Source organism: Caloenas nicobarica, chromosome 11, assembly GCF_036013445.1.
Source record: "Caloenas nicobarica isolate bCalNic1 chromosome 11, bCalNic1.hap1, whole genome shotgun sequence".
Lineage (NCBI taxonomy): Eukaryota > Metazoa > Chordata > Aves > Columbiformes > Columbidae > Caloenas > Caloenas nicobarica.
This window is the reverse complement of record NC_088255.1, coordinates 11,798,736-11,825,394: the sequence shown is the minus strand read 5'-3', so window position 1 is coordinate 11,825,394 and position 26,659 is coordinate 11,798,736. Positions and strand designations below refer to the sequence as shown.

Sequence of the window (26,659 nt, the reverse complement as noted above, 5' to 3'; positions counted from 1 at the left end):
AAAGCCCCAGCCCTGTCCTGCGTTCCCCTTGCCGCTTTCCACCACTGGGGCAGGCTGATGTTCTTCTGAGCACTTGAAGAACCTCACTAGCTCAGACTGAACCACCTGTGCTAATGCTTATGAACTTCTGAAAATTTGAGGCATGCTTTATTTTTTTAATAGGGCTAACTTATGTAGCTGTATTGGGCAATGGCCTTATTCCAAGTAAAAGCTCCTGGGGTCTTAATTGATGTGGTGTTCTGAGCCACATGCCTGTTACATGAAAGGTGTACACTGATCAAACACTAAGAATGAAAAAAACCCTGTCAAAATGAACCTCTTTCCATCCATTAATACCTTCAGACTTTGCAGCACTACCTGAACTGACAGACTTTGGCATACTAAATAGAGTTTAAATATATTTAGATGTTATGCTTCTTGATGTTCATTAATGCAACACAAACTGTCCTACAGCTAAATGGAAAAAAAAAAATTATTAAACTAGTTATATTCAACGGCAATTTCAAGCTTGTTTGCAAAGAGCCAAGGATGTGAACACTCCTTTTTTTTTTTTTTTGTTAATATTCAAGATTCTTGAATTATAAACAAATAGAAGAACCCACTAACCTGCCTCTTCAGTTCTTACTTTTTCTGAGGGTAAACTAGGTTCTCCACCTCCTATTTTGTTACTGGCAACTACACGAAATTCATATTCAACCCAAGGATTTAAATCCACTACTGTGGTTGTGAATGTTTTTCCATCGATCACATCTGGAACTATTAAAAATGAAATAAAAGAAAGGAAACTAAGAACATGATGTTCCTCGTCAAAAACATTTCAACAGAGCCTGTAATAAAAATGATGTTTACCTGTTGTAACTCGCTGCCAGCCAACTGAAAAGGGTGTCCTTGCTTGTATGGTGTAAGTGGTCACTGGGCTATGATTATCTATGCCTTCTTGCCAGGAGATCTGAGCTGTGGTATCAGTTATTTCATCCACTTTCACATGTTCGGGGGGCCCAGGTGAGCCTAGAATCAGATTGAAAAATATGCAGTGTTTTGTAAAGCCAGTACCCTGGAAATCACTAACGCAGCAGTATGGATTCCCATTTTATCAGCGCTGTGGGAGGAAGAAAACAATTCAGCTTGGAATAAGAACAACTGTAATTATTGTTTTACATTCACTAAACTTAACTCTGATAATCTAATTCTGAAATACTCTGAACTGCAGCACAGATGACAGGGTTTTGTTGTGTGTTTTTTTTTTTTTTTTTAAGAACCTTTGATCAGCATGATCCCTCTATCTTTCCAATGTCTTTTACTTTAGTCCTCAATGTCCTCTTTTAATCTACTAATACATCTCTGTAGTCTGCCAATTCGTTATCTACAGCTGTTTTATTGTACAGTGCACTGTAGCAACTTTTCAGCACAACATCTGATCAGCACCCCGAGCAGCAATTCAGTCAGGCGAGCTTTCTGCTGCGGGCTGGAAAATCCTGATTCTGGGCAGCCCGGAAAAAATGCTGGATTTTGTCTCATCTGCACCAGCAAAGGGGGTTGAAATAACTATCAGTACACAGACAATTTAAAAATATCTGGCATATTTTAAAATACATTGAATAAGTGTTGATCACACAATGTGCTTTTCTGGATTACAGCTTTTCTCTTGCAATAAATGTAGCTGTATCACCAGCAAAGAGCTATGGTTCTTGCTTAACTGTGAACATTCCAGCTCTGAATGAAAATGAAAAAGCCTGCATTATATGCTTTAAACTCCAGCATGTCCCTAGGAGAAAACCCCTCCGAGGCTCTGCAGCAGTTGCTCATTTCACAGGAAGGATTCTGGAGTCACCAACCCAAACTCTTCAGTTTGCAGTGGCAGCAACTCCCGACTCACAGCTGCCAATACCGAGTTCCCTCTCGCCAGTGACTCAAAGGACTATCAGTGAGAAAAGATGTGAAGTCAATATTATATCCTCTAGCTCTTAATCCCTCTGGGAAAAATTAGCCTTCATCCAAAAATTGAGCTAAAATTCTCCCTAGCAGCAAGGCAGAATGACATAATTCAAATCACGGTCGTTCATCACATAATTCAAGTCATGAATTGGTTTTGTAATCAACAACATCAGTTGTTTCTGTAATCTACAATATAAAAAAGTTAGAAAATATGATTCATGGTAACTGAAGCTGAAATTTACCTCGTACAATAAGGTCTGCTGCAGATGCTACGCTGTCCACTTCTGTCTTCACCATACACACGTATTTTCCACTATGTTTCAGCTGAATGTTTCTAATCATTAAATCTCCTGATGAACTCTGTGGAAATACAAAGTTCTTATTAACATAAATGTACTACCTTGTAATTTAATATTAAGATTGTATTTGTAAATGGAAAAGATGAAGTTGCTCAAAAATTGCATTGGCGGAGAGCCTGAAGGATAGTAAGTTATTACCCATCAGCTGCTCCATGGTAATTATTTGTAAGCATTTTCCTAATAAACAAGAGGTAGTATCCCTCTTATGGGAGAAGTAAGCTACAAAATGATTAACTCATACTGGGAACGTACCTCCTCACTGCTATTAGGAACCATGAAGAAAGTCAATGCCCTGTGACCAACCATTTGTCTCAAAGCCCTAAGAAAAAGAAAATTCCACCTGATTCCCTTCCATGTGTGACAATAAAACAACTATACCTGGTCTTGTATGAAAACAAAGATGTAAGTATTTGCAGGACAATTCAGCCCTGATTTCCTTCAATACAACAGAAGGCAAGTCGAAGGCAATCTAAAATCCATCTGTGTGATTGGAAGTGGATATTCACGGAATGACCTACAGTAGCAATGCATACTCATAAGAAAATAATGTTATATATTAATTTATTTTAACAAACTAAATTTAAAACATCTGAACAAAGGGACTGTCAAATAGAGTAATTTTACTTGAAATAAAAACCAGCTAAAAATGTAACACTGTATTTAAATTATTTGTGGATATTTTGAAGAACAATCTCAAAGTACTGGGGAAAACAGAAACCTGCAGCAGCAAAAAGCTACAACACAGAAGGCACCCTCACCTCCCATGGCTCTACAGACCATCAGCGTGTCCACGTTCTTGCCTGCCCAGATTAAATCTTAGTCAGTGTGGACAAGTCCAGGTGACCTTTCTCCATGCTACACAGAACAGAAATAAAGACTATCCCATGCAGTATGAACAGCTGCCGAAATTGCTTTTGCTTCTCCTGACTGCAGAACAATCTCAGCCATTGCTGGGCTCTATAAGCAGGTGAAACCCGAAACAGTTTAGAGGCAATCTGTTCAAAATTTTGGAGTCTGCTTGGATTGCCATACTTTTTGTATAAATCATCTGTCTAACAAAAAAATAGAGCAGTAAGACAGTGTTCCATCCTATATTTTTCTAACCATCTGGAAGACCAGGTGGTGGTCCCATAACGTTCCCACTAACTACTACATGTCAGAGACCTCAGGCATTTGTGACAGGGACTTCATTATACAGAAATGTATCCATTTTAAAAGCATTTTCCTTTTGCCATTTCATGAACAAGAAAGCTGAAGTTATTTTTTCACAGATATTTTCATTTAACAAATACACACTGCAACTACTGGAAGGCTGACAACGTATTTATGCTGTCTTACTTACCATGACCCACACAGAACTCCAAATGAAATTATTCCACTGACCTTAATGTGATACAAAGCCCATAAAATATACTTATGGATCTCTTGGTAACCTACGAAGTTTTCTATTAACAAGCTCCAATCCCTCTTGACACAAGTAAGAGTATAAAAAAAATCCCAAACTTAAATGTCTACATTTCATAAAACCTCCTAATTCTGTCCCTAATGACAAATTTCCAAGTGGAATGTTCTAGATTCAGAGTTCTGAGTTAGCCAGTACTCACCCTGATTTTTTCTTCAGCACTGAGAATTTTTTGTGAAAAACTACATTTTGATGGTTTTTCCCCTCAAAGGCAAAAAAAAAAAAGACACCTAAACAAGGCTTTGATTTGGAATTATGCCTGTGTGTGTTTGAGAAAAAAGCTGGAATTTTTAGTGAGAAAAAATATTGCATTTTCCAATCAGCTTATGAAGCCTTAATTGAGCCAGTAAAACAGCCAGATTCAGGCTTTGGTGTGTTTTTAACCTTTCCTTTCTAATATGACTATTTGTATATACAACCAGAGTACAGCTGGGGCGAAATATTACTAAATAAATAAAGTCCATGTAGCAATACTGGAAGGTAACAGGCTATGAAATCAGAGCATTCCCATTACAGTATGACAGATGGTCAGTTTGTAATTCTCAAAACATTTCGGTGAAAATGTACATGATATATGAATATCTCATGGCTCCTACAAGGAAATCTCATCATCTCCACATGCACTTGTATTTAATCAATTGCAAACTGCAGCACAATCTGTATGTTTGGTGCCTACTGATTAAATGCTAAATCTTTTGAGGTTTTACAGGCAAAAAAGAAAAAAAGTTAGGTGCTGGAATGTCACAGTTTCACAGGCAGTAGTGTCTAACCCACAGCTATTCCTCTATAGCAGGAGACATGGCAAGATTATATGAAAGAAAACTTTATGAAGGCTTATAATGGCCAGTTTCATGCTGATGCTCAGCTGTTTGTTTTGTTATCACTCGGCTGTGGCTTGCACTGTAATAAGGCCTTTTGCGGTAATTGATTTCATTCTCTTGATACATCCTTCATCTGTTCTTAATGCTTTACTATTTGTGTTTTGATTAGAAGGCTAAATTCTATAAAGCATTAATGTCACCACCCCCAGCCCTCAGCAGCATCTCTGCGTCCTGCACAGCAAATATTTAATGAGACATCAGCTTCTCACCCAGGGAGGCTCAGGCGGAATGTTGAGGGATACACTTGGGATACAAGTGCAGGAAAAACAGGGAAAGACGGGATGTTTTTGTTCAGATTTAGGGTGAAGCTCAAAAAGTCTGTGTCAAGTTCCTTTATCTGTCATTGTTGTGTTTCATGTGATCTTGGGGAAGATATGTAGGGCCAGATGCGGAAACAGAAGTAGGAACTTGTAGTACTTCAGGTCTAAAGTACAAGGTGTCTCTACAAGGGGTTATGGGCAGCGAGCAAGCTCAACGAATGACTTCCAACACATAAGAAAATTCTACATTCTCAAAAGAGAAGAAACATCCTAATTTTACCATGTCGAAAAAAGAAAAAAAGGAAGTCTGTGCTGCTTAAGGCAAGTGAAGAGAAGGTGTTTGGAACTTACCCCTCCAACCTTCTCAAAATGAGAAGCATCCTTCTTGAAATCAGTGAGTGTTCCATTGAAATACCAGGTGAAGCTGATGTCCAGTATAGGATCATGCTGAACCTGGCAAGGCAAGACAACACTTTCTCCAACAGTGACATCCATGCTGGAAGGTGCCAAAATAATCCTGGTTGGCTCTGTTGAGAGCAGAAACATCAGTTATTGGATTCCTGTATTGCTGAGCTTTGCTTGCTACTAATATTCTACCACGTTCTTCAAATGTGATTAATGACAGTCACTTCAAATTATGCAGCTGGACTATAAAAGCTACTGCCCAGCCCCTCTTGTGGGAGCTTCATGTCCTTGCACATTTACTAGTGGGAGCTACTCAAGACTGAAAAGGTAAATTTTAACCTGCTGTGTACAGGCAAATATGCTTTACAAAGCTAAATACACTGCAACCCACAGCAGTGAAATTACCGTGCAAGAGTGTGTGTGGTTCTCAGCAATAACACTCGTTTTGGGGCAGGAAGCTGTAGTAGCAGCCACTGGGAAGATTAAGAGGTGAGAGAGAAAGAAGGAGCTAATAAAATCTGGAAACTAGAGGAAATCCACATAGGGTAGAATGCATTGGATATGTAGGTCCATATATCATATAGAACATAAATAGTGTCATTAAGAACAGCTGCTTCTTATTCCAGAATCACATTAACGGAGAAAAATTTCGAGTACTGTAAATACTGTAAAAATAAAATTTCCTTGTAGAAATCCTTTGTATCTAATTCTATTATTTGTAGGGGCATGAATCATTTAGGAGCACAGACTGAAAATGCGAAGCTGTTAATTCACTGAACAAAATAATTCAGTTTGGATCTATGAGATATATAGAATATGTGATGCAGTAGGATATTAGAGAATTCTGAGTTTGGAAAATCTTTCCGATATTCAAATCTTTAAAAAAAAGAACATAATGAGAACACACAGTCTTCACCTAAACTTCACAGACCACTTGTCCCATTACTCCAGTATCTCAGACAGCAGCTATGAATGAATGACACAGAGGAAGAGGCAAGAACCCTTTTAGCAGCACTTATGTATACAATTTGCTTTTGAAAGACTTTAGACTTTACTGCTCATGGAGTTCCTGAACGCTCCTGCAGCTGGAGTTTCTGCCAAATCTTTTTCCATAAGCCAACAGCATATAGTTCCTTAGGGCTAAACAGATGTGGATTGGAATTTAAAATTACTCCCAATATTTCTTTTAATTGCCGTGATTTTTTTCCCCAGAAATTAAAAAAAAAATTAGAAGCATAATTGCATTGTGCAGTATTTAAATAAGCAAGAGAGGGAAGGAAAGCGTTCAGAACTCCCTCATATTGGAGGAGTATCTTGGTCAAAGAGAGCAAACCCCTCAGTTTCTTTCCTCTCAACCAATAAAAGATCTGTAACAAATATCCATTTATCTTTATATATTCTTAAATATGTAAGTTCTCACAATCTTTACTCTCCATCACACTTAGTATTTTTTCAATAAGCAAACTCAGACTCCACATGGTTGCAGACTTGTGTTGCAGAGTTTGCAATTCAATTTCCATCACCTCACAGATGACCCCATTCCAGCTCACCTACCTGTAACTATTAAGTTTGTGGAGCCACTGGCTGTTCCAAACTGGTTTGTTGCCAGGCACGTGTAGCTTCCAGCATCAACTTTGGTCACATTGACTATTCTTAATCCTCCATCCTTTAATAACACGATTCTAAAAAAATATGAAGATATTTTAAAAGTTGCAGCACTGGTTTGTAGACAAAATGCTGTAATACTTATATGGTTACCTCAGAGATATCAAACTGCATCAATTATCACCCTAGTGTTTGAAAATTTTTCAACCATACACTGACAATATACAACAAATTTGAACCCATCCATACATTACTCAACATTTTGGACACCAGTAGAACCAATGTTATAAGATATGTATGTGTGCATATGTATGTTTGTGTGTGTGAAAGAGAAATCTCACATTGACTCCATATTTTGCAGCTGCACCAACTGAATCTAGAATAATTTTCAACTGTATTATGTTGTTTACCTCGTGTGGTCTTGCATCATAACTGTGAATAACTGTCTATCATTCTTATGATGATGCAATGGGATTTTTCATAAGCATTGAAGTCAATAGGTCGTTTGCACAACTGACTGTAAAGCAGGATTTAGCCCATGTACATATCAACTCGGTATTTGTTTAGAAAGCAAACTGAGACGTCTCACTTTTGCAGACTTTTATCTCAGTTTCTCAGCAATGCTGAGCAGTAGTGACCTGCAGACATGGTAGAGAAATGCTTTGTGGAAAGACTTGAAGGAAAGAAAATTCCCTCTACCCCAGACAAACTCCACAACTGAGAATCATGAAGAAACCACAACGATGCTTATAAAAAATGTGGACAAATGAAGACATGCAATACTGATATAGACAGAAGAGCACCAACATCCCAATAGCAGAGATGACATCCTAGACAACAGGTATGGGCAAATTTGACTCCCTCTTTCCCTATTTCTGGGCCTCCCCTCTCTCATATCCTTAGAGGCAGGACTTTCTACCAAGTCTTCCCTGAGATAACCTAGAGTAGCTACATAACTAACCTTATATAAAAATGTCCAGAATAATTAACAAAAAAGTAAACGACATTTTCCTGATACACCTAATTCTATCTGATCACATCAATCCATTTCAAAGGTCCCAAATGAATTGCAGCGAGGCTATTCTGTCGGCTCCCCGACACTGTAGCTAAAAGATATTTTGCAAATGCCCCAAATGCCCACATCTAGCTACACAGGATCAACAGAAGAACAAACAACATTAACACTCCAGGGGAACCTCTAACTACATTAGTTGGTGTCTTACACAGTTGTCAGAGTCAGTATCAGCTGAGGAAGCAGCAAGTGTCCCAAAACTTAACACTGCTATCACCCCATTCTCAGAAGAGTCACGAGGATTTTGCCTTCTCACTAAAATAATTAAGCAACAGGCTTATTAAAACTAAGATAGAATTAAGTATCGAGGGTTTCTTTCCCATTAAAAAACCCAACAACAAAACAAAAAAACAATAAATCAATTATAGAAAACAAATATTGTCAAAATAAAATATTTACTGGTACATTGAAAAGAGAAATGCTTTAATGCTTTACTTTTTCAATTACAAAACAGTAAATGCAGCAGCATGGCCTATGAAAAAACAACCCAGAAATAGCTCTACCCCTTCCTGCTGAACCATTAGACAAACTGCAGCTTTTAGTATCCTTAAAATTATTAGATATTCATAGACTGTGAGAAAACAAATGTACTGTGGCTGGCCCACTGCTGGGAAGCGATCTGGATCTCTAAAACAAAAAAATAGCACATCCTTTGGCATTCCCTGTATGTACAAGAGTTTTCCCAACATGTTTTGCTGAAGCCCAACAATTTTCAAAGTAAATTCAATTTTCAACAACCTGCACACTTTTGATGCACTGGCAAACGGCAGAAGCTTTTAGCCCTGTAAAGTAGAGATAACTGGTGGAATAATGCTTGGGCACACACCCATGGGCACAACTGGAGACTGATTTAGGACCATCAGATCAAAATACCACTGACAGAATCATCATCTCTTGCTAATGCTTGAGCAAAATTGTGGGAAATAAATCTTTGAGAAGATTCTTTTTTTTCCATTAGTCAAAGGGATGGCATAAAAAACCCCAACAAACCTACAACAGCCAAATGTCTTAACTCATGCCCATGCTCTTTGACTGAGGTCAGCAGAATGGGGAGAGGTTCCTGACTTGAGAGGCTGATGTTGGTAAAATCATGAGTCTTCCTGTCCCACCAGACAAGGAGCAGGTATTTGGCACTACAGATCTTCCAGACAGCTGCAGGACTTCGGTGGGGTTACAGTCTCCATCAATTCTGCCCAGTCTGTCTGGTTTTATACATGACATAATAATTTTTTATTAGTTATCTTGGTCATAACCGACCATGGAGAAATCTAACTGTGAAATGAGCACCCGTACTTCTCATACTGATAAATTATTTTACTATTGTTGCAGACTGCACCGAATCTCCACATTTTCAGATATTGACACAAATATCACCTGGGACTAGAGATCTAGTAGTGATCCAGGATGCCAGTCTGAGATCTATCAACTTCAGAATCTGCACTGTAAGAATATTCAAACTATTCTGGAGTCATTGTCCCTGTACCTACTTGCTCAGATAACTGGGACAGTGTTATCTAGAGGTTTGCATAGTTTTACTTACTCTCCAAAATCCCGTTAAATTAAAATGCTGGTGCAGTACAACCATATAAACATGACTAAGGGCCTCAGGACCCAAGATCACGAGGCTGCCACCTGAAACTTGGTGTCATTACTGAAACTGTTAATGAATACAAATTTGTTCATCTTCCCGGGACAATACGTTATTGCTAAAATAACATACATAAGCAAACTAAGTAATCATTGTCTTTTATATCTGTCAGAGTATTCAGCAGAAAAGCCAACTATTTTAGATCCTTATTGATATGATAATAAACACAAACATATTGCTTTTCAGTTCATAACATTTCAGTACAAAGCAACAGTGGAAAAGTGGGTCAAAACTGCCTTTTTATCTATCAATCAAATTCCAACTAAATTAAACCAAATTAATTAACAAGAAAGTCAGCAAAGAGAAAAGCTCCTACTGCAGTAGGGGTAACTGAATGCATTACTTTCCACATCACAGTATTTCGAACTGTAACACAAAATGAAATAAAAATACTTAATTCAAACTGTAGAGAAGATAAAACCAATAATGAATACTTCTAAGAATCATGCAACATTTTATCAGGAATTATTTCTGCTCTTTTCTTTCCCCCTTAATTTGACATCACTTTGTCACAGTTAAAGGTGCTGGAACTGGAGTTCTTTTAAGAGAACCGCAATGGTATGTCTTTTAGTGACAAAGTTTGGAGCATCTTTTTGTCTTTTTCTAGTCTCGGTAAATCTAGAAACATCTAGGAATAAAGGTATTAATCTGTTTCCAGTCAGGTATTTGAGCCAGGAGCACAGGACCCACTACAGCCAACATGCAGCAGGTCTCGGACTACATATCAATTAAAAAGCACATACACACATAAAACATTTAAAGGAATCTCTAAATGGGTATCTACGTTGAAGCGTATTTTGGTATGTCTTTTGGTTTTGATGAGTTAAAGTAGCATCAAGTACATTTAACTTCGGTTAAACATCTAATCTTCCTTTTTTGGGGGAAAAATAAAAGTTCACCCATCTGGAGATGGAGGTGTCTGAGGCCAACTTTTCTACACAGAAGAAGGTGTGTTCTGCTCTGCTCTGATCTGTCTGCCTGGAGACCCTGGCAACTACAGTCTGTTATCAGTAGATGTTGCTCCAGATTTGTCTGGAACAAACAAAACTTGGTTGTGGCTTAATGACTTCAGATAATATATATTTTAGATACATTTTGGCCTTACGAGATGGTTGGCTAAGAACAGCATGAGTAAATACAAGCTGTTCCCAGTGTGGTGGTACACACTATAACCATAATATGGGGTGAACACTGGCCTATGCCAGGTAACCAGGTACCCTTGGTAGCTGATCTGACAGTCATTAAAGACAAGAGAATTCTTGCTAATTCTCAATTATTTTGCTCATTACATCACCCCAAAATATTTATTTCAAAGGTCCAAAACTGCATTCTGGTGGGAAGCATTTCTTCCTTCAGTGTACAAATAATTTAATTCCCATTTTATGTCTTTCCTTCTGCATGTTCTACAGTGACCCCTATGCCTTCAATTCTCTCTGTATTCCACTGCTTTTCACCATCTAGCTCTCTTTATTCAAGATATTCTTAAAAAAAAAAAATCACATACTTTGCAAAACTAACAAGAAGCAAGATTGCATTCTTCAACGTTGAGCGATTTCTCAGTCCAGAGTCCATGAATCCCTTTTGAATTATATTTTCTTCCCTCCACAAGACATATCATACTCAGCTCATTCAATTAAAATTTACTGAGTCATTATCCCAATCTTCTACATACTGAAAACGCAGCACCATTTAAAAATAAATTAAGAATACAAGCAACAGTGCCATCAAAATGAAAATTTTTCAGGCTTTACTAAAGTAATGCGGTCATTACCTCCAGTGAAACATACGTTCTCTTACAACAAAACACTAGGAATACATTGAAGTAATGGCGTATTTGTGCTTTATTTTTATAATTCAAATGGGAGTTTTCTTAAAATTTATCATCAATTCTACCCATGTTGTTGCGTCTTGTGTGAGATTTTCACTTTTATAGATGACATTAAGAACTAGTTCCACCCTCATGCTAAGCCATGTTTGGTCTCTAAGCCTTCCAGAAAGCCTTTCCAGTTCAGGTACAGCCCAAACAAGCATGTTCTAACCAGGGTATCTCTACCAGAGCGCTCGCGGAGTGTGCTGGCGTGTCCTTAGAAGATGACAGCTCCAACATTTGTGTATGTTTACAAGAAAAATAAAAGATTACACTGTTTCTGTTCCCTAACCAGGCTGAATAACTCCACTACACCACAAGCAGACCTACCAAAACCAACAAGAATATGATTTTAACAACTCAAAGGCAAATAGATTTGGGAAACTATACATGTATTTATCCGTGTGAGATGCAGTGCAAGAGCTATTCCCTTGCAGGAACTGACTTATGGGGACAAATCACTTGCTGTGTTCTCTGAAGTCCCCGCTCGCTCTTTACAAGCAAACGGCAATTGCAAGGGAGAGGAGCCTCAGTCTCTGTCTCTCCTACGGAGCACTCTGTGTGCCTGAATCCTACCGTAGCTTTGAGCTCCAAATGTAATTAAGCTCATTCTGCCTCCCCTACTTCTCCTAGGTAAAGAGCAAGCTGGACCTCTGTGTCCAGCATTACCCCTTTTGGGAACGCATTCCTCTTCGTTTCTGCAATTAAAAAAGACACCTCCCCTACAGACTGCTCCACTAGAAATGCAGTTAATGGTTGAAAACCGTACTGTTAATTGGAAACCCTTTCCTGAATCGCAACAATTGTAGAACTGCAAGAAATTAATGAATTGCAATTATTCATAGCAGACAGTAATGAACTCCAGTGCTTTCTGCAAAGAATCACATTTCTGCTTTTCTCTGAAGGCCTTCATTTAGATTAATTCAGGATTATTGGTTTGTTATGATGTTTCCTCTCTAAAGCCATTTACAGTGTGCTGTCAAAAATACACTAGGAGGCACTTTGGGCCATATTTTGGAAATACCTGCACTTTGCAGAACTAAAAGCCATAATTTATGTTCTAAGCAGGCAGCATCATATATGCTCAATACATTTTCAGAAACCAAATGTCACTTTCTTTAGCCTGATACCATCACCGCAAATGAAACTGGTGGGTACTGCTTTTGAAGGGCAATCCAAAGCAACCGTTAAGGCCAGACCTGATGCCTCTCCCAGACAGAAGGCTCACAAAGGAAGGCACAAGTCGTGGCTGGAACGCTCTTCTCCTGGACATGTGTGGAGCCTTCCAAGGTCCAGGCATTCCTGGTAGCTTTGACTATCACGAATCAAACCCACGCCTATCAGGTTATCTGAAGGCTGATGACAGGCAGCTCCAAGAGGCAGGCAGGAGGATGAAGGATATAATTCTTCTTGCCTGCCTTTTTATGGAAGTAGTACGGGGGCAAAAAAAGTAGGATTTTTCCTAAATGGAGAATACCAGGTGTTATGAATTTATGTATGTGCTTTACAAAAGTGACCATAAAAATAAGAACAATTGACAACTATCAGAAAGTAACACGTTTCACATGAGTTTTAGAGAATGTTGTGGCTCTGTGTTACAGATTTATTTACCAATATGATATTATGTCATTTCAAGGTGATGGGAGGTTTCACCTAGAAAAAAAACCAGCTAGGCTTATTCTGAATGAGATTTTGCTTGCTTGCTTGCTTGCAGGCATACAGCCAGCGAGTCTGTGGTACCATGTCAAGCTCTAGAATGACAGATGCCTAATGTGCCAAATTGCCATGTTGACAACACTTGAACCCATGAAAAATACTGTGTTCCCTGTGAAGAAAGAGCCAGAGTTGCACAGATCAAGATGACAGTAAGTGTCCAAAACTTTTGGGTACAAGGACAGAGCTCTAGCCTTATGGTGGAGCAAGTAATGGTCTCAATCACAGCCACGGAAAGTTTTGGTAGCATCTTCTGCATTTAGAAATTTCAAAAGAAAACAACAACATTGTGTTTTACAGGAAGAGGACTAGAAGAATTTCACCTGGTTCAGTTTGATTATAAAATTTAATCAATTGACTTGTGCAATTTTTTTAAAGACTAATTCAATAATGCTTTAATTGTTATTGCTGGAAAAAATGTTTACATGTTGTTGGAAGTCAACAGCTAGGGATATAGGTGAATAACGAACTCTCCATTGAGAATTACTAACATGAAAACACATTCACTATCATGTAAACACTAAAGAAATGGCAACATACACTATCTTTGATAGATAAAGTTAATGGTTGCTTGAAAAGAATTTGAAAGTCTATTTTCATTTTCTTTTCCTGTTTTCATCTGCTATTCTGGATCTCCCAATTATTAACTTCTTATTTTTTCTCTCAGTCCGATTCTTACCATGGCTGTAATATCTCATCTGCCTTCTTGCCTGTATTTTCAGAGTATTTTGTTGAAGGCTTTTAGTACTGTTTCGTAGGCTTTGCTTTTCCAGTTTTCCATCAGTACCTAATTCTCTCTAAGTCAGGCCAAACTCTATATTAAATGGGAAATGAGCTCTGGCCTTTGACCTTAAAGAAAGCAATATGCATGTACTCTCAGTGCTCAGATACAGTAACAATTAAAAAACCACCAAACAACGCCACCAGCTAGACAGAAACTTTACAACTATTGTGATCTACAGATAACACTACTGCATAAAAATACATAAATAAGCTTTTTGTAAAATTAAAACAAATAAACCAATGTAACTTGATACCTTTCATTTTCGTGTAGCTGCTCACCTCCCTTCTTCCAGGAGCATTTGGCCTTAGGAGAAGCTTTGGGTTTACATTCAAAGTCAACTGTGCTGCCTATTTGAACCTGGATCAGTTTCTTCATTGGGTTCTTGGAAAAATCTGGAGCAGATGCTAAAACAGAAGGGATAGTAACAGTGAAATAAAGCACCTTTCTTTATATTAACGATACTACTATTTAGCACTTACATGGCACTTCTCAGATTCCAAACATCATTAAAAACATTAATTAGATAGTGCAAATGGATCTTCCACTGGACAATGATGTGTTTCTCCTCCTTCTACTGGTACAAAAAGAAAGATCTCGGTTGTGCAGAGTGCGTCACCTCACGAGGCATGCCCAGAGATCACACTGACTTCACCTGAGCTGAAGCTCACTGAACCCGACACGCGTTAAGCCCATGCCTAACCTTACGCTATGCTGAACATGAGTGTACATGACTCGTCTAAGTCCAGAGAGGGTAGCAAACACCAGTTCATTAAAACTCAAGGAACTGGTTGGATTCCAGTTTTGTGTGAGGGTGCTACGTCAGATCAGGTAGGTCAGATGACATAAAATTACAGTGCAGCTCATTCTGAATGGGTACAATTTGCATTAGGTAACAGTTTAGAAAAGGCACGTGGCTTCTATCCATACTAACACTGAGAGGAATTCAGTATTTTAGGAGATCAAGGCTGAAGGAGCAGGCAGCTGATTGTACGGAACCTTACCAACAGGAAGAAAATAACATATGTCCCCAAAACACGCTGCTCTTATAGGCTTAGTTTGAAATCTGTCTGTGTTGGAGGCAGAAATCGCACAAGCATTTGAGTGCATAAAGCAGTCAAAAGTTCGTGTTTCGCTCGAACAAACGGTTGTCGCTATTTCAGGCTCATGCACACACCGTTTGAATGACTGAGTGACAAGCCCGTGTCCCCTCGATCAAGAAAGGCTGCACACAAGAGCAGCCCATTGCTTTTCAGTAGTGTTGGTCCCCTGGGAGCACTGGAGCCGCGGTGCAGAAGGTGAATGCAGACGCACGGAGCCAGTGCTGCCTCCAGACCACGTGAGAGGTTTTAATCTCCAGGCCTGTGTTCGAGCCACCATCTCCGCTCTTCCCCTAATTAATAATTTAGCTGTGTTCTGTTTTACAGCAATGAGTGACTGGTCTACAAATCTGCTGGAAGCAGATGAGTCAACCTCTCGTCCCTACAGATAAAAAGATATTAGGTTGACAAAAATGTTTATTTCAGTGACAGCATCTGAGTGAGTTAAATTTGAGATCGCAACAAGGTAGAATACGAAGCAGGTGGAGGGTGTGTGCAGAAGGAGACTGAGGTTTGTGTTTTAGTGAAAAAGGAAAATCTTACCTACAACCCTGAGCTCTGCACTCGAATAGATGACACCATGTTTATTTTCAGCTATGCACTGGTATCTGCCAGAATCTGTCAGATTTAGATTTGATATTGTAAGTGCACCATTTTCAATTTGGATCCTTCCCTGAATATTAAGAAAAATATCTTTATTGATGATATATTTCCTGTGAAAAATTTAAAATAAGTAAGAAATATAAGTAGGACAGTATAAATACAATAAATGGGGTAAATGTAACAGCGTAACCATTGCAACAGTTCTAAAATAAGTGACATGGTATGGCATCAGTGCTCAAATAAGGAGAGTTGGCAACACAGTGTATGAAATCAATTCTTCAAACTTGCTCAGTTTCACAGAGGCTCTGCAATCTCAAATACATTTGTATTTCCATAGAAATATGGGCAAAATCACATTAGGTTCCTCATGACAGACCACAGTATCCAAACTATACAGATGGCACTGGCATTTCATACTATTTAGAGATTTCACACATGCCATTTGCTAATGAGCTCTCTGTAATGCTATGCAGAAAAACTTCCAACAGTCATTAAATGGAAGACACATATTTAAGTGCCTTAGAGCCGAGAAAGCTACTGAAGCATAGGGATCTTCTCACCTTGCTTATTCTTGGAAAGCTACATGTATTACTATAAGAAGTGACTAATTTGAAGGATGAAGTGGCAGAACAGGTGAGAAAAAGACCTAATGACAAAACCAAAGGAGCTTCACCTTTTGGGAAAAGCAGAGAAACAATGAGAAACGAGCGAACTATACACTCAACAACATTTTCTGATTTTTTTTTTTTAACCTGGACGTTGGTCACCACTCACTCTTTGCCTTTTTTTAAGGGCATGTACTCGCAGTTGGCCCCACTGTAGGTGACTCCAGGCATCTGTGGGCAGCCAGGACAGCCCAGCTCAGCTCCTTCCTTGACAGGTCCCCTCCCAGTTTATTGCAAGGTGTTCACTCAGTTCGACCAAGGACAAAACCAGTCCCAAAGAGGAACAAGCCTAAGCCGCCACGTCTTGATCCTCCCTCTAGCATCCCAAACTGCTCTTGTTACTCTGCCTTACAAGAAATCTGTTTAAGGAGAAGGGAAGCTAAGCTGAAGAACCCCAGCAAGAGATTTTTGTGGAGGACCCACCATGAAGAAGGATTATTGCAGTAAAGGAGCTCACGAAAACTGATAACGATACACAGAGAACTCCTGATATGTCCTCAGTGCCTGCTTTCACAGTTAGTCCTAGAGTTTAGAGCCCTTAAATATTCTCAGAGTAAGTCACGCTTATGCCCTCACACCATGCCAAAAGGCAGGGCACCAATGCTCATAAGTGGAGAAACAGGAAGATCAAACGAGAGAAGGTATTTTTGCACTTACTGACGTAAAAAAGTGCACTACCTTAGTGACATTGCGTGATATGATAGCAATGCTCTTAAATCACTGAGATGAGATTTTGTACTCCCTCACTTAACCTGTCCACAAAACACTGCCATTCCTTTTAGTGAGCATATAACTATAGCACTCCGAACAGTAAGAAACATTTTTCAGTGCTTAGATCATTTTTCATAGCTATCCACTGAATACACTTGAGCAGTTGCTCTTTCTTCTTCAACTGTGACGTTAAACACAACACATTGGCCAAGGGCAAAATACCTTCCTGCAATAGGACAGTGCCCATACCTTATATTCCTAATTACCTGAACTGGGCAGTTTTCCCAATGAAGCAGTGAGAACTAAGATCAATATGGGTATCTGATTCTCTTCCATGTTTTTTCTGATTTGGGAGATCTCATCTCCTCAGTATGAAGTCTTTTCCCTGTCACCAAACGCATTACTTCCCACTAATTTACTTTAACAATTGTATCAAAGCAAATACTTATGTTAAATTACTGTTTATATTTCGTTCTAAGCATCAAGTAATGGTGATCTAGGAATTTTTAGGATTTTTGTCTTTTTTCCATCAAGAAGCTTGAATATGTTTTCTTATTACCTTTAATGAAATGTCAATGGGAATTAAGTTCTCTGTCATTTATGTTTCTTAATGTATAACTTTAGTTAAAGTGCCTACTCCAGCCTTTCCATACATAGCGATTTCTATGGTTCTATCATTGCCCTTAAATCGCCTTTCAGCCGGGATATTTTTGTGCAGCATAATTTGTCTTTGTGTTTCTGGCATTACAGCTTTTGAAGATTCCATCTGAATGCTCTTGACAAATATACAAAAATAAGTATCAAATATTTCTCTTGTCTAACTAAATGGACTTTTGCAAATTCTCATACTTATGTGAAGTGCTGTTAATTTTACACAGTATCGTGTTTTCAAAACAGAATGTTACCTCTACTGACAATTGCTCTCCATTCTTCAGCCACCGATATGATGGTTTGGGCTTTCCACTTGCTCTGCAATCCCAGTATAAGGTGTCCTCTACAGCAACTTCAGTATCTTTTATCGTCTGGATCCAGTGAGGTTTTGCTGCAGATGAAATACACATCAGCAACAAAGACCATAATGAGTTATTGTTTCATATGAGAATCAAAGGGTTAATTTGCCCGGCACTCATCAGTGTTCTGCATGGACTGGTTTGTACCACCAGAGATTCTCTCTGGTTCTGCTTCACGTCACCTAATGAAAGAAATTACTCATTTGTCCTTTTATACATTTTTATTACAAGCAGCAAACTAAAAGAAAATTGAGATTAGAGATCACTAAAGCTGAACTAGTGAAACCAATATTAAAATCACTAATGATTAAACAACACAACTTTGAAACTGAGGTAAATATAAGAAAAAGAAATTAGTGGTGATATTGGAATTAAATAATTGAGGTAGCTAAATCATCAAATTAATACTGAAGAGAATCCTCTAAGTCCTAAAAAAGATTTAACGGCATTTCGGCCTTTGTCTAAATACCATTTGACTTGTTTCCTAATGCTAGTCGGTACTTAACTGGATGCATACATTGATATATGAGACTGTTTTTGAAAGCATTAGTATTAGCACAACATTTGGGTGATGCAAACCAGAGCATGACCTTAAGAAAGTCCACAAAAAAGACTAATTTTTTAAAAAATTGATGTATTAATAACATACAACCTGAAGAATTACCTAAAATACAATTAAAAGTGTAAAGACAGAATCTAAAGTACCTGTTACAGCTTTCATGTTTGTTTTTTTTTTAAAAAAAAAAGCTCACTTGGCAAATAAACATCACTGCATGAAAGACAACAGTAGTTTATTCCTTTAGTGCCATTTCACACAACAGCAAAACACTGTTTTAAAGCTAGTTTGTCTTAATTTTCTTTGAATTTGTTCAATTTACTACAAATTTTATAATCTCAAGAGATGTTATTTTTCAAAAAAAAGATATATTCTAGACATTGCATATAGAGAAAACTGATAAAAAGCAGGATGAAACTTGGTTGCAAATATATAGCTAAGGGCAAAGGAATTTTCCAGAGTCAATTTGATTAAAGATCTTCCTAAACTGATAATTTAGGAAACTCATAATAGTCTCACATCAAAACAACAAGGAAAAAAAAAAGGTCCCTGGTGATACAGAAAAATATTATTATTTAATAGATGAGTTTTGGAAGCACAGAAGGTCAGATTAATTCCCACTGAACTTCCCTCTACAATGGAGTTACATCAGCAATTAATTCAGACCAGGGAAATTAATGACTTGCCGATGGCCTCAAGGGGAGTTGAGAGCTGAACCTGTTCTATTGCCATAGGCATAAGACCAGCAGACCAATGTTTGGATGAGGGTTGGTATTAATTTCATTTTAAAAGATTAATTCTTTTCTCGCATACAGATTTTCTCTCCATCATATATTCTGCAATACAGCAATAACATCTCAACACAATCATGTACCGTGCCATATTTTTATGATAACAAGGATTAATATTATTTATGATTTTTATATATATGCTTACAATTAACTTCTCACAGAAGAACTTATTAAAATATATTCACTGAGATACCAACTTCAGAGGTTTTAGAATTCAACCAATATTTGCTGACAGCGAAACCTTCTGTTGTTTCTTTTGTGTTTCACATCCCTTATACCCCATGAGGATTAATGCTTTTCACTGATTTGGGAATGATATAATTTTTACACTATCAAGGTCAGCTCTAAAAGACAGGATAACCTGATTGTCAGACAAGTGTACTATCTTACTGATATTAACTTCAGTTAGTTTAAAAAAAAAAAAGTTAATGCTACGACACTGGAGTTCAAGAAAGAGTCACTGCTTTATCTGACATTGTCATCTGGCATATTTGCCCCACATGTGTCATGGGGATGGAAGCTCAGGACTCCATGCCGGCGTGTCTCCTGCACTTTGCATACCTATTTACGCAACAAGCAACAGTGCTTGGATTATTGATGGATCCATACATGTGCAGTATTTCACATCTGCTGCATATCTCCACTTGCAAGTAAGTTAAATATAGTCTGTTTTCAAGTTCAAGATCTTAGATTCAATTCCGTTAATAAGAAAAACGCCATAAATCTTCATTTTAGGACTCTTCAGGTCAGACAGTCTCCACTGGAGGGTTTCCCAAGTCTCCACAGTAGCTATGGCAAACTGGGTCATTTTGGAAAGTGTGGGGGCAAGACAAGCACTCAAACCAGAAATGAACAGAACAGAGCTTCCTCAGCCACAATGTGAGAAATTTATGGTGCTTGTTCATTTGCAAGAGAGTGCTGATGTAGACTTTAGTCATTTTCTTGAGGAAGGCTCTTTTTCTCTTCAAATTGCCGATGAAAGAATTCAGCAGAAAGAAAAATATCCTCTTCAATCTGCCACATCTCAAAGTCTTTAAAAGTAGCTGTAAAAATATTAGAAACTGTTTGAGAAGAACAATTCAACTAACCAGTTCAAAATTGAAAAGGCAGCTAAACTGGGGAAATTCCAGCTCAGAATATTCCACTGAATACTCTTGACTCTTGGCCAAGTTGAAGATGTCCACATTGCACTAGCTGAGAAAAGTAGACAGACGGTCATGTTATCAGTAGATCTATATATCCTCTCAACAGATAAGCATGACTTTCAGAGCCCAACACACCCTTTTTATTGAGCTCTGCCTGACTGTACCTAAATTATTTTGTACATGGGCTTTATTCCTCTTGAAGTCTAATCAACGTTAGACAAATGATGCGTTTAGAACATCTGATTCCACCACCACTGCCACATCTGTGCTCTTGAAGGAAGACTAATGACTTGATAACAAAGCCTCATTCTCTGATGGAGCTACTGCATTGGCTCGGAGTATTACTTAGGTCTTCCCAAGGAGAGACCACTCCTTACTCCTTAAGCAAGGAACAGACAAATAGGCAGCATACCTATATTGAGATGAAAAAAAATACGATGTCCTGTAAGTTCAGAGGTTGGAAGTTAGTTTAACAGAGTCTGTAGTGCAGGGTTTGAGACTGTGAGGGTAATTTGTATTGTGTGGTAGTATTAATATCTTCATGAAAGATTCATATGAAGTTCCCTTGGGATGAAATACTTGCAGCCAACTGATTTTCTGAAGAAGGTTAGCCATCGGCCTCATGGTCAGTCACTCAGAAAAGCAGCAGACTCTTTTGGTTTTGCCTAAAATATTCCTTGCAGTACTCATGGTCCCACAGGCATGAAGCGATACAAGTTCGTAACTTCACAAAATCTGTCCCAGTGAGAAGACTCAGTCATATGTTTCTTGGTGGCTACGATCACCCTTTTCTACCAGCTAATTAGTCCAGGCAGGTCTTCCTGAAGAAAACAACTGTCACTTTACTACACTCTAGGGCATCCCTGTGGGCCATAAGAAAAGTGAGAACCATTTTTTTAGATTTTTAAGAAACCCTTTACGATGACTGGTCTGGGATTTGACGTGAATGTAGACCAACAGCAATGTGTGACTGCAACGAAGCTCTTGGAAGCAATGGCTGAAGAAGCTGACGCTTTTCAGAAGCTGAGATCTAATTTGTAAGTAAATTGTGGGGTACCATGCACGATGCATGTCAACACATATTTTTAGATATGATTTCCTTCAGATCAGGAGACTCTGATAAAAATTTCCTCCTAATTCTGTAAGCCATAGGAACAGCATGAAGGAAAGGCAGAGCTTCAGGCCCATGACTTTGGTGTAAAAACTGCACTCTCCTGGAGAGGACTGGGGTCTGCCATGCCTCTGCTTGGAGGCAGAAGGCTACGGGAAGCTCCTCCATAACGGTCCCTAATTGGGGCTCGCACAGAAGATGCAGTCTTTTTATGCACAAATCTTTACTTTGAAATTTACAGTCTGAAAGCCAGGCTGGAAATCTCCTTTGAAAATACCTCCGGATAGCTCAGCAGTTGGGCAATAAATCAGAGTCAAATGGAACTTTCCACAATCCAAGAGAAAGCAGCTATGAAACATACTGGGAAAAAAAACCAACCAGAAATGTAACCTTCATTTTTCTAGGTAGTACATCTGAAAGTCAGGCTATGACACTCATACTGATGCCTACAGCAGCGATGAACCTTATTTTATCTGAAAACTCCAAGTGACTTTAAGCATGAATAACTTTTTCCTGATAAAACAACTGAGCCTAGAGAAGCATTTAACACATCCCTAAAGATGTCCATTATGTGGCTTCCACTGAAAAATAAAAATGCTCTCAAGCAACAGGTAATTGCTACAGCGTCGGGGAAAGTTTTAGTATGTAAAAAAGATGAACAATTTCTCTCTGTAGCGAGGCAATTAAACTATCAGACAGCATCGACAATTAAACCCCAGGTTAATCAAACTCAGCAATTCCTTGATATTATTTAGTAATTTGTAATTTTGTAGTTAATGTTTTGAAGACATCTCTATGAACAAGATGGAGTGAGGCTATCAGACAAAAGCTTTCAACAGTGAAGCTCTTCCATATACATTAATGATGCAGTTTCAATATAATTTTGGTGGTACATTATTACCAAAGTAATTAACAAAATATATAAGTATTTTTTTCTATACTAAAAAATTTTGTAGAGTCTATGTATTACTGGGGGGTTTGCTTTGCTGTTGCAGATCATCAACGTAAAAGGAGAACAACAGCAAAATTTTTTCTCCCTGCTAAACATTTTACTTCAGTACTGCCAAGCATGAGTTCCATTAAATCAGCATGTGCTAATTAAGAATATTTTTTCTTCAATTATACTTTAAATTAATTGCTTTACGTATCCCTACTATGTTACATGTTGAATTGCATCTTAAAACACAAAAACGTAATTGTTTCATCTTTTCTCATTTTTCCATGCCATGAAATGTCTCCATGGATTCTTTCTTCTTCTATTATCTCTTTATGAAAAGGGCTAATAGTGACAATGAACAAATATACTAATAAAGTGAAAGCAAATCATTTATATATTCAGGTTTTATATTAAATCAAAGTTAGATAATCTTGTCCTATTTTTAGCACATTCTGAAATCCCCTGAGGAGAACACTGGCATTAAACAAATGTTGGAACAGTACAAAGGACAAAAAACTGAACATCTGATGTTGGGCTTTTCTTGATAAAATCCTTCATGAGAAAAAAAGGAAGATTAATAGTCTCTTAGTAATGTTATGAAAGAACCCAAAATAGATTATCTGTTTTAATTATCAACATCAACTATGGGTTGAGACTTATATTGAAAACCCACAATGAAATTAGAAAAAACAGACTATTTTTCATAAAGAAAGTTACAGATATGCACAGAATTTCTAAACAAAATTTATAAGCATTCTTGAGAAAATGACTATCTATATGATTAAAGTTGAGCCTATGTTCAAGTGCTTTGTAGTTTCAAGACTATAATTCATTATTGCAAGAAGACGCAGGATAGCAACAGATTTTTTTTTTTTTTAAATCAAACCACTGACGCACTGAAAATCCCAATTTTCAGAATTCAAATTTTAACAGTTCCAGCTCATAGAACAAGTCAGGAGAGTAACAGTGTTTTGCTTCATAGCAAAGCAACGAAATGTTTCAAGCTTTTGTTTAGGACTAGCTTTATGTTTCATTTAGAAAGAATCTTTAAAACCTGCAAAGAAAGTAAAACCTCCTATTTTTCAGTCAAATGGAAAAACTTTGTCTATTTTTTTTGCCCCTGAAGAGATTTATTTTTTCCACTTATTTCACTAAGACAACTTGGAAAATGTTAACCCCAATTCTTCTTATACTCTTTCTTGGGCAAGCCAGAAATGTGCTTTGTTCAAGGAGAGAAAAACAAATGTTTTTACTGTTGAAATAAAAATGAATTAATTCATTCATATATTTTTCACGTCTTTCACTTCTACCAATAAAATGTCTTAACAGCAGTCAACATCTACTAACATTACCACATAGATTTGAGTCATCTTTGCCAGAGTTGGTACCTTCTGGCAGATGGATGGTTTTTATTCCAAGTCTTCATTATATTGCATTAATTTCCCCCAAATCCTCATCTGCTTTTAGAACAAGTTCCTTAAATATTGATCTTTCATTGGAAGACTGAGTGGCATATGGTTAGGTTTCTTTACCAAACAGATTTCTGAGCTTTGTTACCAGATACAGTGGCAATCCATCAGAAGATATTATCTTCAGTCATAGAACATTATTAATCTACGAGCAGATTTAAAATCCTTCAAATTATCAAGAAGTCTTAAAACAATCCTATCCTGAACACAGACTCGTTGGCATTCTATTAGCAACAACAAAGCAAGTAACAAAATATGAAAGATTACTTCAATCAACTTAATTCTGTAGAATGGATTTCATTAAGCAGAACAAATGAAATGAAAGAGTTGGAGTGCCATTAATGCCATTACAGGTCTCATTGTTCTTTTTAGGATAAACACCTATACTAGGCATGAATCTAATATGGGCAGACATTTATACTGGAACATGAACTCTATCTGAGGGTTCAAATCCCTTTCTGGATTTCTAATGAAAATGTTCACACTGATTTACTTGTCACAAAATTGCAACTTGCTTGTATTGACTAGCAACATCCTTTATTTCAGCTCTGTGTCCTTTAATGAGCAAAACAAAACTCGGGAAGCAGGTCAAACATCTCAAGATTGCTCACTGTCATAATTACATTACAAGGACTAAGGAACAAATCTACTCGATTTTGCAAGTAGTTTACACTGACGTGTCTTACAACTGCTCTGATGTAAAACTGGAATAGGAATACTGAGTCTAACTGCTACACAAACTACAACTTGTTTGAAACTTTTCAAGTAGTTAATAAAAGTCACTTTATAAAATCAAATGCATAGTGCCAAGTTTGGAATGACAGATGACCCTGGCAGATGAAGCATCTTAGGTCTTTTGCCCTCTATTATTCATAGGATTACTCAAACACTTGTAATTACAACTAGTATACTGAAAATTCATGTTGCTCAAAATTCCTTGTGTAACCTAACCTTAAACATTTCCAATGATGGCACATTGATTCAGTGTAACTATTCATTTGGAAGCTGAGGTGGAGAGAAGCCTCTTTTCCTTCCTCCTCATAAAATGTTGTGCCTTAAATTAAAATTTTCATTGACTAAAATCTACGTTGCTGCACTCCGTGTGTTCTAGTAAACAGCAGCTTCCCACACAGAAGTAGAAAATGGAAAGGACATTTGTACTAAGTTGCACAGTAGCTATGCTCTAAGCTATTTCATACAGCTTTAGAAAAAAAAAAATCTTTGCTCAAATATTCCTACATGAGGAATAGCAATCCAAAGCACAGTCTGAAACACTCTTTAAATTGCCATTTACCTAAAGAAAATTATATTTGCTGAGATCTGGCTTTAACAAAAATTGCCAATTACCATTTTGTTGCAAATCACTCTAGCTTTAAAACTCCACCAATTCATTTCACTCTATAGCCTTAAATGCACAAGAGACTCTGTCTGTTTTCCAGCTATTAAATTTCATATTATTTCATTTCCTATACTGGATTATATACTCTCAGTTATTTATCCATTTTAAACTAAAACTGGCAATTTTGAAAGCAAAGGATTGACAATATCCACCACTAATCTTTTCCTAACACATGACAAAATTTGTATTTCCCATAAATGTGAGGCCTAAATGATCCTATGAATAAATCCAATTGAATGAAAACCTAAGGTTTCACCAATGGACCAGTTAGACGTGTTAAAAAAAACCCAAACCTTTCCATCATAGAAAAATAAGTAGAAATACTTTCCACACTACTCTTAGCAACCCTTTTGAGCCCAGGCATTTATTACAAGTGGTGCCTGGTGCAGAAGTTCTCATTCTCTGTGAGCAGTTAAGATGCCACAGATTCTTAAGCACAAATCCTTGAGGGTACTGCAGAAGCTATAAACCCCAAAATACCTAGAGTGGTTTATATTTCATGTGTAAAGAAAGGTGGGAAAGAGGGAAAAAGAACGTTTCCTACCATAGTAAGTGAGACGTCCTCTTGCAATGTTTTTTCCTCTGGAGTTTTCAGTAATACATTCGTATAGTCCTGCATCCTCTTGCTGGAAATTAGGTATTTCAATCATGCCATTGGATTTCCTCAGCTTTATTTTACTTGGAAATGGCAGACCATCAGTTCTTCTCCAGTTAATCTGAGGCACAGGGCTAAAAAGAAAACAATGGGATTTTAAACAGTTTTGCTTAAAGTACTTGTTTGTCAAAATTGCATAATATATAATAAAACTGGGAAGTGACTAAAAGCTTGTGTTAAAAGTTACCAATCTCACACTTAAAATTATGAACACCTGACAAAGCTGTCTGGAAATAAACCGCAAAGTGGTAAGTAAATACGTTTACAGAAACATAAATGCTTTTTCAAATCATTTGTGAAAGAGAAAAGGTATCACTTGTGTGTGAAATATCATTCAAAAGAGGAATGCATTTTCATCTTTATTTCAGCTATAAAGGAAGAACAATATTGTGAAAGCTTCAAGTACATTTAACAGTAAAATTCGAACAAAATTCTCACTGACTTCAACAACTGTTCCTTCTACACAGAGAAAGCAGAGCTAGGTCTAAGGATAGATGCAAAACTGCACTGAATTTATCC

The 26,659-nt window shown here is 37.6% G+C and overlaps 1 protein-coding gene across 1 annotated transcript in view; it reads right to left on the bottom strand.

Moving 5' to 3' along the window:
* LOC135993206 (contactin-3-like) overlaps positions 1–26,659 on the bottom strand; it is a 57,231-nt gene that overhangs the window by 7,992 nt on the left and 22,580 nt on the right. The window contains exons 6-14 of the mRNA XM_065642874.1: positions 26,030–26,214; positions 17,973–18,109; positions 15,632–15,761; positions 14,245–14,395; positions 6,857–6,984; positions 5,249–5,424; positions 2,178–2,295; positions 850–1,008; positions 607–756 (exon numbers count right to left, since the gene is read on the bottom strand). Of these exons, the coding sequence (XP_065498946.1) occupies positions 607–756; positions 850–1,008; positions 2,178–2,295; positions 5,249–5,424; positions 6,857–6,984; positions 14,245–14,395; positions 15,632–15,761; positions 17,973–18,109; positions 26,030–26,214 (1,334 nt within the window). The remainder of the gene's footprint in view (positions 1–606; positions 757–849; positions 1,009–2,177; positions 2,296–5,248; positions 5,425–6,856; positions 6,985–14,244; positions 14,396–15,631; positions 15,762–17,972; positions 18,110–26,029; positions 26,215–26,659) is intronic.